Here is a 12,522-nt window from a genome sequence, read left to right as displayed (position 1 = left end):
ATTTAAGAAGGAAAAAAAAGTTGCAGGGCACACAGAAATGGCAGCCAGAGAGAGGAGTGAGAACATGTAAGAGAAACAACCCTGCAGACACCAAGGTCAGTGAAGAAGGAGGGGGAGGAGGTGTTCCAGGCACCGGAGCAGAGATTCCCCTGCAGCTCGTGGTGAAGACCATGTTGAGGCAGGCTGTCCCCCTACAGCCCATGGAGGTCCACAGTGGAGCAGATATCCACCTGCAGCCCAGGGAAAACCCCATGCTGGAGCAGGTGGGTTCCTGAAGGAGGCTGTGACCCTGTGGGAAGCCCACGCTGGAGCAGGCTCCTGGCAGGACCTGGGGATCTGTGGAGAGAGGAGCCCATGGAGCAGGTTTTCTGGCAGGACTTGTGACCCTGTGGGGGACCCACAGTGGAGCAGTGTGCTCCTGAAGGACTGCACGCTGTGGAAGGGAACCATGCTGAAGCAGTTTGTGAAGAACTGCAGCCTATGGGAAGGACCCACATTGGAGACGTTCATGGAGGACTGTCTCCTGTGGGAGGGACCTCATGCTGGAGCAGGGGAAGAGTGTGATGAGTCCTGCCCTTGAGGATGATGAAGCAGCAGAAATAATGTGATGAACTGACTGTAAACCCCATTCCCCATCTCTCTGCACCACTGGGTGGGGGTAGGTAGCGAATCTGGGAGTGAAGTTGAGCCTGGGAAGAAGAGAGGGGTGGAGGGAAGGTGTTTTGAGATTTGGTTTTATTTCTCATTACCCTACTCTGGTTGACTGGTAATAAATTGAGTTAATTTTCCTCAAGTTGAGTCTGTTTTGCCTGTGATGGTAATTGGTGAGTGATCTCCCCTGTCCTTAACTCAACCCATAAGCCCTTCGTTATATTTTCTCTCCCCTGTCCAGCTGAGGAGAGGGGAGTGATAGAACAGCTTTGGTGGGCACCTGGTGTCCAGCCAGGGTCAACCCACTACACTTTCCCACCTCTAAAGAAAATAAAGTTCAAATACAGAGGCTCTTCTCACCCACTCTCTTAATTAAAAGTCTGTACCATTATTACAGTTGGGCTATTCCTTCCTTTCTTTGCAACAACAGGTGGTTGTTAGTAACTAGAACTTGATTTATAGTAACTGTTAGTAAATTATAAAAAAAATAATTCAAAACATCTATTCTAATGGAAGAAAGACATAAACCTCAAGTTACAGAGCACACCTCCCATCAGACTCCACTTCATGTGAAAATGTGGCCAAATATCTCAGAACTTCAACCTTGTGCTCTAGTCTGGATAAAACAGTAACAGACAAGGAATCAAACTTCTACTGATCTATCCTCAGAACATGAAGGACAAGAAATACAGTCAGTACTGTACTACACAGCTGGTATTTGGGAACATTTGTATTGTTTGGAGATACTTGAAGCACATGTATATTATATAATCACACACAGATGGCTTTGTGAATGTGTAATAGACTGCTGCTTCACTCACATGGCAAACTAGAATTAAGGTAACATTCAAATATAACTGGAAGAATGTTGTGGGAAAGAATAAAGAGTATATTCTTAGGCAGAAATTCTTGTCTCTTGACAGATGGAAATTGAAAAGACTCTTTTTAAAAAGAAAGATGGCAACTTTCATAGTATGATTAAAAATAGGGGGTTTGAAATATAGGTCACCAATCATGCTGGGTTCTTTTCCTGGGTTCAGCTGGGATAGAGTTAATTTTCACAGGAACCTGGGAGGTGAGGGGGCACAGCTGGGACAGCTGACCTGAACTAGCCCAGGAGCTATTCCATACCGTGTGCCATCATGCTCAGTATATAACTGGGGAGCAGGCTGGGGGGGTTCTCTCGCTCGGCTTTCGGTGGGGGAAGTGGCGGAGTGTCGGGTTCTGGGTGGTGAGCAGTTGCACTGTGCATCACTCGTTTTGTATATTCTTTTATTAGTACCGTTGTTGTTGTTGTAACTTTTTTTGTGTTGTCCCAGTAACTTGTCCTTATCTCAGCCCTCGGGGTTCCGTTTGTTTTTTCCTTTCTCCTTTCTGCTTCTCCTCCTCATCCCACCGGAGGGGGGCAGGAGGAGTGAGCGAGCTGCTGCGTGGTCCTTTGTTACCGGCTGGACTGAAACCACGACAGTTATACAGAATTTCTACTTCATTTATGGGGAGAAGTACATCCTGTTAGACATACGTTTTTATCATGAAATCAAGATAATCAATGAAATTTCCTCATCACTTTTTCATAGATAAAAATTAAATATAGTTCTTCCAACCACAGTTACTGACAACCTAACTCCAAGTCCAGTCAAGACTTGAAAGAGTAACTTGTTAAAACCATCTCCATTAGACCTCACTGCTATCACATCACAAAAACCACTGCTGTTTCCACAAGGCCAAATTCATGCAAGCTGCAGTTTCACCAAGGCTAAGGGACTCACAGCATGATATGAATGCAACTACTTGAAGCTCATTGTGTCTAAACTTACAAAGAATGTGCAAAAGGTTTTCCAGAGTATTTTCAAAGAAATAAGGGAAGATATGTAATTTGATTGGATTATGTTTGATTAGAGAACAGGTAAAAAAAAAAAAAAAAGAAAAAGGTGAGTTTGTGCTTCACAGGAGAGGAAACAGCTCTGAGAAAGGAAGAGTTACTGGGGCTTTGTATCTGGGGCCATGATGTATCCCTAGAACTTACATGAGCCTACATCTGCTACATAAACTCCAGAACAAGTGAGGATTTCATCTGTTTGACCTGATGCCCTGTCCTAGAGCTACCATTAATTGCTCATCATAATCTTGTTGAGCTGTTCTCAAAGATCAAGTAAATCAGTATTCCATAAAGTCTTGAATAAAACAGATCAACTTATAAATTTCATTTTTTGCACTGTTAAACATCTTTTAAACTGGCATTGCTTACACTGTAAGTAGGTTATCTCAGTTTCTTACAAGTGCCTTTTCTAGGCAAAGAATCACTCCCACAGGTCGTTTTGGGGGCAGAAGATCAACGACAATGTGATAATCTATCATACTTTAAAAAAAACAAAACAAAACAACAAACTTTGTTGCCCCCCGCTTCCTGGAAGTAAATGAAGAGACTGTCAGAAGAATCTGGAACATGGCAAGCCATTTCCATAGCCTGCAGAAAATAATGAAGACCTCATATGTTGAAAATAAAATTTGAAGCAATATTTGCCTCATTATGATAAACAACCTATCAACAATGCTCAACATCCTCCATTTGTAGCAGCAGCTAATCTAACAGTTTTCATTTTAGTTATAGTTGCTACACTTCAAAACTGGGGCTCTGAGCTTTGTGTCATATGCTTAATATCCAGGGTACAACCCAGGAAAAAAGACTATACTGTACAAATATGAACCAAAACTTTAAATGTACTATCTCTTGAAAAAAAAGGAAAGCCTCCTTGCAATACTTCCTTACATTGGTTCATTACCAATAATGAAGCTTAGCTCCCTAATGTACACCTGAGTCAGGAAATTCCTTGTCCAGGTTTAGACAAGCTAGAGAAATAACATCTCCAGATGGAAATTAATTATTAAGCCACATTTATCAAGTGAGGGCAGCAAGGTGGCTGACTCGCTAGGCAACTGCTAGTGGCCTGAAAAGACTTCTATAGCCTCCATGCATGTCTAAGATGGTTGGATTTGCTCGGTTGTCCAAATCACGCTGCTTACATTAATCCTTAAAGGCCAACACACCACAGAGACCAACATGTGCTGCTGTGATCCCTCCTCTCCACTTATACCCAGCCTTTTCCAACAAATACAACAGTGAGATGCAGTTAGTAACCACAGTAGTACTAAGTTCCTTGGTTGTGGTTACTCCAGCTGTGCAAAACCTATGCAGTCACACATTCACCTTTTCTAAATGAGTTGGTCTTCCTTCTGCCTTTTCATGAAAAATGGCAGAGGTTCTGCTTCATTCTATTCAGGAGTGAGTAAATTTCTCAAATCTTTTAAACTTTTGACATCAGGAAGCTAATTTCTGATCCATCGGACATGGTTTATGCACCAGTCTCAAAGTAAGGTAAGGACAGAAGCCCATGCTTTAGAGATGGGCTGAAGCAGAATTGCATGATGGATTTGCATCTTTCAAAAGAAGGATGCCTTCACATGGTAACCTTACCTGTCTTGTCACAGTTTGAGACTCATCTGAGCATAGGGTGCATACAGCACTTTAAATCTTCCACTGTAGACTCCAAGTGCTGTAGAAAACCACTCACTTCTTTTCAACCTGGATTTATTCATGACCTCTGGTAACTCTGCTAATATTGACCTTTAGCTTATGTAGTATTTTACTTTTCTGGTCCCTGTAGTTTATTCCCTTGGCGTATTTATAGGCAGCAATCATATCTTGTCTTAGCCTTTATTTGCCCAGCCTAAACAAAACAAATCTCTTAAGTGTTTTCTGATATAAGCCATCCATTCTCCAGATACCCTGAATTGCTCTTCTGTACACCTGATTCAGTTTGAATACACCTGTCTTGAAAACTGACAGCCTAAGTCATGCAAAGTGTTCTCCACAGCTCTCACAAGGGCCACGTACAATAGAATTAACTGCTTCCTTGTCTCTCCAGTAAGTACCTGGATGTTCCCAATTCTAAAATCCAATTTTCAACACATAGGGCTTATACTTTCCCTAACAAGCACCTTCAAGTATTGTTATGACCTAACCTGCCTTCACTCTTTGTTTGCAAATCGTCCTGCCTTCTATTCTTTCTCAGTCTTACATATACCACTCTCCCAGTCCTCATTTTCATGCCATTGATATCCCTACACCCCCTTTTTTTTTTGAAGAAGAAGATCAGCTGCTCCTCTCTTCTTTTTTTCCCTACTTATTATCCTTTTCCCTGTCCTTTTCCGCTTTATCTTCTGGATAGTTCTAAAGAGATTCTGTAAGCTACAAACTTCAGATAAACAAGCCACCGAGCAATAGACATACAAATATATTTGTCCTCAAGGAACAAAGGCTGCTCCATTCTCAAGAAAAGGCCTACACAAAGTATAGAGGAAGCTGTTTACCACAGTATCCCTGCTGGCCTTTTTGGTCAAAAGGTTATTTCTAAACCCATCAGTGATCTATTGAATGGTTTCAGTTAAACATCCAACTTCTCTCATTCTGCAAGTACTAACTTGTGAAATGGAGTTAAAAATATATTCATATACAGATTGATAGAAGAGTATTAATAAAATCAGAGCACTTCTTTAATTTCTCAGAGTTAAGTGGTCAGCTTTAGCTAGGATGGAGTAGAGGTCCTCCAACTTTACACCTTTACACAAATTCACTCCTACAATTTCAAAAGACCAGTACAAACACACTCTTTTTATTCACTTTCAGAATCAGTACACTTCATGAGCTAAAAAACATTCCTTGTAAAGTCTTGCTATGATTCCAGATCCAAACTTAAAATATGTCCAATTTCTGGCAACAAAAAACCTAATCTCATCATTTATGTTGATGGTATTTATCACTCAAGTCTGAGTCGCACAAGTCAGAAAATGAGTTATTTATGGTACAATCTTAAGATTTTGGGTTTTATATGACTAAAGTTCCCTTCACTGAAAAGCTCTCTGAATATATTAGCAGAGAGAAAAAGAACATTGTATGTGAAAGCATAACCATCATCTTCCCCCATTTTGAACAGTTTATAGAAACAAACTAGATAAACCATCAGGAAAACGGTATTTAAATGAAAAAAAACCCAAACAACAAACCCTCTTGATCTCATACACCATCTACTAAAGAAACCCATCCAGTTCTTCCCAGAGGCTTACTTTACATCTAAATTTAACCCTTCTGCTAGGTCTTCATTAGCAGTAATGAAGCAGTTCAATTTCTCAGTGTCATTAATAAACACTAGGTCAAGTCTCATTTCTCAGCCAGACACATAGGGAAATTGATGCTGGCTGTTTAATGACCTCATCCGTTCACAAATCTTGAATCAAATTACTTTTAAAAATGCACTTAATGGAACAGAGAAAACTGTATGAAAACAGGAAGCCCTAGTCACCCACTACTCCTTTTCCAAAGCACAAAAGTTGTAATTTAAAGTCTCATTCCTAACTTCCTAGCGAGAGCAGCTCACTGTTTTCCCCCTTGGAGTAACACCCCACTCACAATTCCTTGCCACCAAGTCCTCAGGCTTTATCTCACTTAGCATACTTGTGTGTACCTCATCTGACCTGCAGCTCACCCTGCAGTACCAGCTACCTTTAGCCATTCCCACTTTGTTTATCCTACCAATTTCCTCATTAGGTTCTTAAGTAACTTCTGCTGCTTAGTATTTTTACCACACAGAACCATCTGTGGTCTCTGACACCTTACTTGCTAAACTGTCACCTGCATCTCCGTCTTCTCTTTAATCTAGGACTCTTGCACTCTAAGGCTCCAAGTTTACACTTAGCTTAGTTTAGACCTTTCCTCCACAAAGGAACTACTCAGTATTTAAGTTCTGATACAAAACTGATAAATCTTCTGTAGAAGTTGATGAAAACATGCCTACTGCTCAAAAAAACCTCAATGGAAAACTCTTGAACACAATTCTTGTCTTTCACCTTCTTATAATTGATCTAGCTTGTAATCCTTACCTTGTTCTTTGCAATTCTTCACTTCACAACTAACCACTATTCACTGTAAATGAATTGATACTGAAGCAGAAAGGTAGTTGTTAAACATGCAGGTGATAAACATGAAGGGACCTCATCAGCTCAACGGCCCACTAACTTGCACAAAGACTGTGCAGGAAGACAAGTTCTCTGTTATTTTCACCAACAAGGCAGTGAAAATAGACTTGAACATATATGAACCTTCAAGCCCATCTTAGTTCCCACTGATACCTACTCTCACCCTCCAAGATGCAGGCATTTTGCTTTGCCTAGCTGATCTAAAGAGTAGTTGGAGGAGGCAAGTAGCTAAGAATGGTGCTGGGAAATACCTTTTGGACATGCCTGCTCTGTGCTATGTATGCTATAATGAAAGGAAGGAGAATAACTCTGGGCCCAAAAATGCTATACATGACTGACTGAAATGAAAATCTATTGTATTCAGATGAAGAATAAATACATCAGAAATAACATTCCTAATAATATTACTGCTGAAAGCAGTGGAAATTGCAGGCATAGCCTCCTTCTGTAATGACATCCATGAGAGGGGAACATTACAAAAGTTCAAATGCAAGGATTCCCTAATGGGATAGCTTCCCGGTACTTAATCCCCTGGAAACCCCAAACACAACCATCTGTGGTAACACTTTAGGCATAGACACTTTGTAACTCTGTACTGACTCTGGCCCTGCAACAGGGTGCCTATGGTTTTAAGCCCTGGAAAACCCTGCCTTTCAGCAGGCATATTGCTTCTCTACTCCCACCTCATTCCCTGTGCAGTAGATGATATGCTCAATCTTATTCCTTCTCAAAGAAACAAAGGAGAACCTCTCACATCCTCAGGATAGCCCACACCAAGTGCGAGTACACAAAATATTACTTTGTGAAATTTAAAGAAAATATGGTGTATTCTACCAAATGAAAAGTGCTCTGAAAATGTTTCAAATTGTATGGGTTGAGTTCTTAGAAATAAAAAATACTTTAAAAGGAGAAAATGAAGTTAGTTGCCACAATTCTGTGAATAGTCTACATTCATTCATTCTTCTATATGCTCTTGGAGTATTAGGAAGACTAAAGGAAGTGAATAAAAACTTAACTTCACAGGCTTGAATTCTGAGTGTTTGTAATTTTTAATTCTACACATCTTATAATTCCTGAATACATGCATTTAGATGGAGTACCTTAAGAAATCTCCTCTAGCTTTTCATCATGATTGGAGAGAAACAGAGCATGGTGGATGGAATGGTCATTTGAAGAAGGCATAAAAGAGATTAGGAAACAGTAGTTCCTAGGAAGAGGAAAAGCAGCATACCACAGCTGTGCCTCTTACTGTGTTTTGAGCAACTTCCATAGATTGCCTTGGTCAAGGGAAGTTGGTTTCTTCCATCTCACTACTCAGCATCTCAGGGCTGGCAAGTTGATAACATTAGTTGTGCCTTGCGAGGCCCTGAAAGCATGGCTGACCTCTGCCTCCAGGTCTCAGAAGCACCACAGGCCACAGACAGCATGCTTTATTCATATGTTATTGCCTGAGCCAGGGCCTTAGGTGAGCTCTGTGTCACTGTCTTCTGTTCCCCAACCTCACTTCTCCATTCATCAACATGAAAGGGGTTTGGGCCTTGTTTTTTTATTTTGTTTTGGTTTTGTTTTGTTTTTTTCATTCACACCAACTTGAGGAATTTGTCAGACTGAAGGATCCTTCCTACTTTTCAAGTCCCCCAGGGATACAAATTTCCCTTTCTCCACATGACCATGTAATACATACATCCATTACAGCATGATATAAATAAATAATTTTATCTCACAGCAGGAAAATGATGTAGAAGGAGAAAGAAGTGCATTAAAATGGTTCAGAATCAAAACTCCCAGCTGAATAAACCTTGTTTTCACATTTCTTGAAGGCTGAAAATATATTTCTGTGAGCTTGGTTAGGAAAGGGAATAATGTATCACTTAGATAAACAGAGTGTCTAAGAATGTTAAATATTTTAAAATAAGTTGCTTAGTACAAATACTATTTCACAGGGGAATTGTTTTCTATTGGTTCACAAGGGCTAACCTTGGCACTGGCAAAAGATAGCAAGTGCTTGTTTAAAGTACACTAAAGGGTAAACAGAGCCATGACTACACTAAATCTATGTTTCAAAAGTGGAGTTATGATCTCATTTCCTGTGTATTTTAAACTTGTGTAATGTTGTCATATAAATATTGGAAAAACCGAGGGTTATTACAACCGTAATAATAAGAGGAAGAATGCAACACAGTAGTCCCGAATAGAAAGACAAATGCAATTTTTAGAAACCTAATTGAAAAATAGCAGCAGAAATTCTGCTGCATGGAAAAAATATATTAACCCACCTTAAGCTACCATAAAAGAACAGGAAAAAATAGGTACATCATGAAGGTAGAGAAGTTTCTGTATTGCTCTTTTTTACACAGAAAGCCATTGATGAAATTTAAGAGAGGGTGTTTTCTGTTCAAAGACTACAAGAGGAAAAGTGCAGCACATGCTATGTGGATGGTATCCTGAGAAAAATTCAGAGCTAGAAAACATAGAAACAAGGGCTTAATTTCTTGTCATGCATTTTTCCCCTTATTGCAACTTTGTTGAGTCCTATTACACGCCTTAGTTACACCAAGCAGGTAGGAAAAGTAAGTCCAAAACCCAACAGAATGTTTGTTTTTTTATTTTATTATTTCTGAAGAAACAAGAGGTAAAAATGACAGAGGATTCAGTAGAAGACTTATGCAGGTCTTGCAATAAAATTATGGAAAAAATAGAATCTTACAAAGACCCAGATGAATAAGATCTTTTGAAAATGGGACCTCATGCAATTTGGATGCTCTTATTTATGTTCTGGGCTGTCAAGTGTGATCCCACATGGCATTTCCTCTCCACACTTACCTCTCCCTGATGGATGAAAGGGGAAATGCTCTGTAAGAATCCATATCCATCAAACATTATGGGATATGCAGTCCAGCCTAGCATGGAGAATAGAAGAAAAAGTATTCTTAAAGACAGTTCTCAAGAAATCCTGCAAATAATTTTGAATCAGAGTGCTTCAGACTCCTAATAAAAATTGAAAATATTTCAGTTCAGGCCTTTTAAATGTTTCAATGGAATATCTAAAGTTTCTATAAAAAGATTTTTTTTTTTTAAATTACAAAGCTTCTAATAATATAAATACGATATTTCAATAGCTCTACTTTTTCTTACTATTCAATAAGCATTCATAAAAATCATCGCATTTTTTCATTTGTCACAGTGCAAGCCATAAGTGTCAGGTCAAGTTAGTAGCTCCCTGATTAGGACGTCCCCTACACAGAGACAGAATAAAGCAGAGTCTTTGTCTGGTATTTAATATTCTTTTGAGTTTACTGGGACATATGCTTACTGGATGGCATCACATGGCCTGCAGAAAACCCATCTTCTGTTCCCTCTTAAGCTCCTGAGGGAACTGGAAAAAATTTGGACTCATGACCTCAAACGAAGTATTTGGCATATGACCCTTTATCTTTCATGCAGCATTTAATAAAATCACTGGTAGAGTTTTCCAGTGCACTCAGAATAATTTATCTGTTTTAATTAACCTGACTATATTTACTCTTTCCCGTGTGACACCTTGTGCCAAGCTGCACATGATCCTTTCTCACTTTTTGAATGTTAAGTTTAACATGTCTCATGTACGTATACTACAGACTTCTGAAAGTCTTGCCTGGCTTTCTATTTTGGAACAATTCTCACTCATTTGTTCACTAGTTTCAACTACATGCTGTGTGGAGTAGCAATGCAGAACACCCTGCAAAATCATTGTCCTACTTTTACTTGTCTCAGTTCAATGTAACCACTTTTTCCCCCAGCACCTCCACATCTCGCATTTCTCCAAGCCTTCTCCCACCCAACCTCCTCCTCAACTCCCACCACTCTTGCAAAATTTCATATTACATTTCTAGCTTACTTGTGTCTTCCACATCAGCTCATCTTCTCAGAGGAGGCTTTCTTGTTTTAAGAAATGACTGCTTCAAAATGCATGCTTGTTTTATTAATACAGAGAATAAAAACTGTTGTGCTATTATGAAATAGCTCCTTATATTTTGGAAGAATTTTGTATTTATTACGTGGACATTCATGACAATTTAACTAGTCACTTATTTGCTTTTAGGTGCTTGGATTTTCAAAATGTTGACTTGGACAAGGTTTTTACGTGTGATGTTAAGAATTTTCTTGCGTCGCAGTATTTATTTTCCCTTACCCATCTATTTTTGAAGAAACAGAAGACAAAAGTCATCCAGTGAGTCATGATACTCACATCAGAAACACTCCCAAGGAGTTAACGTTTGGGTGACTCTTTGGGTAGATGCATGGCTTCAGTGGCTTTGTGCAAGAAATGCACTCATGCTGAATTTAATGAATTTTACAAGTTTATTACAGAACAAAGGCAAACAGCGCTGGGCGCATGGTCAAAACCAGAGGCACGCCGGTTATACCCGAACTCGCCTTTTCATACACTGTGCTCATGGCGTTTCCAAGGGGTTATTTTAATATTTCAGGTATCTATTAACATAACTCCACCCCAGACCACCCCCACTTGTGCGCATCTCTTGTGGTTCGGCAGGGCCTTCGGGGATCTGCAAGGGATGAAGTCAGTAGTCTTCCTCTGGCTGCACTTTTAACCCTGTCGTTTTCCTCCAGTCGCACTTTTCAGTATTTTCATGTTAAACTTCTGTTTTTCCTTTGTTCTTCTCGTATCTTTCATGTCAAATAATCTTTGACCCCCAAAATGCTGTTCTCATGCTAACAAATCACCCCTTATCTTCTTACTTGTGTTCTCAGTTTCACTCATCCTTGAGTCCATGTCTGTTTTTCTGTGTTTTCACAAATCTATCTACACATCCTTTAATTACTTGAGTTACTGGATGTCTTATCTCATCAGAAGAAGCTATATATTCTGCTTCTGCCCATTTATTGCCTACAAACTATAAAATATAATTGATGCCTGGAATATATCAACTACATATTTCCCACCTTAAGGCCTAATTTAGTGGCAGTGAGGCAAACATCCTTTCGGGATGTAGCTTATGCAGTAGTTAGGCAAATTTCAATGTTCTCGCTTTGCAAAAGCCAATATGCATTTCACGCTGAGGATATGACCTATAATGCAAAAACTAAGGCCACTGCACGCCTTGCTGACACCACTGCTTTCGGGCACTGAAGGCCCAGGGATCGTTTTTCACGTCTCTCTTCCCCTGTTTTCCGCAGCTGCCGCACGTGACCTTCCCTCAGGGCCAGCCCGCGCCTCAGGCGGGGAGCCCGCGGCTGCGGGCCCCAGCGAGCTCCGCGCGCACACCGCCGGGAGGGAGGGAAAAAGGAGCGGAGACCCCCAAGAGAGGCGTTTACAGCACGGACGCCGGAGGGCCTGGCCCCTCACAGCCACCCCACGCGCTCACAGCTGCCGCCTCGAGACAGCCACTAATAGCCTCCTCGTTCAGCTTATGAGGCGGAGCGCGGCGGTGACGTCGCACCCCTCCAGCCAATGGCGGACTCTGCTTACCGGGGGGGGGGGGGTGTTGCATATTCATGAGGAAGGCCCCCACGCCCGGCGGTTGCCGCAGCGGCTCCGAGCGGGAGGCGGAGCGAGGCCGCCGGCCTGCCCCCCCCTCTCCCCGCAGGAAGCCGCGCGGCCGCGGTGCGTATTTATGCTGAGCCCCGCAAGGAGCGGCTCGGTCGAGCGTGGGGCGGAAGCGCCCGGCAGCTCTCCCTCCCGCCCGGGCGCAGGCGACGAGAATGAGCCAGAGAGACACCCTGGTGCATCTCTTCGCCGGCGGGTAGGTGAAGCCGCTGTCCGGCGGGGGAGCGGGCGCTGGCCCCGATCCTGGCCCTTCCGCGCGGGCTGTCAGGTGGGGCCGGCCGCCCCCCCCC

The 12,522-nt window shown here is 41.5% G+C and overlaps 1 protein-coding gene across 1 annotated transcript in view; it reads left to right on the top strand.

The window, feature by feature from the left end:
* Nucleotides 1-12,301: 12,301 nt before the first annotated feature.
* SLC25A36 (solute carrier family 25 (pyrimidine nucleotide carrier), member 36) overlaps nt 12,302-12,522 on the top strand; it is a 33,528-nt gene continuing 33,307 nt past the window's right edge. Inside the window, exon 1 of the mRNA XM_010568267.1 lies at nt 12,302-12,428. Coding sequence (XP_010566569.1) covers nt 12,388-12,428 — 41 coding nt within the window. The 5' untranslated portion in view covers nt 12,302-12,387. The remainder of the gene's footprint in view (nt 12,429-12,522) is intronic.

The sequence above is a fragment of the Haliaeetus leucocephalus genome, unplaced genomic scaffold, assembly GCF_000737465.1.
Source record: "Haliaeetus leucocephalus isolate CR32 unplaced genomic scaffold, Haliaeetus_leucocephalus-4.0 Scaffold240, whole genome shotgun sequence".
NCBI classification, from domain to species: domain Eukaryota; kingdom Metazoa; phylum Chordata; class Aves; order Accipitriformes; family Accipitridae; genus Haliaeetus; species Haliaeetus leucocephalus.
Note: the sequence above shows the minus strand (reverse complement) of the source record. Positions and strands in the feature narration are given on the sequence as shown.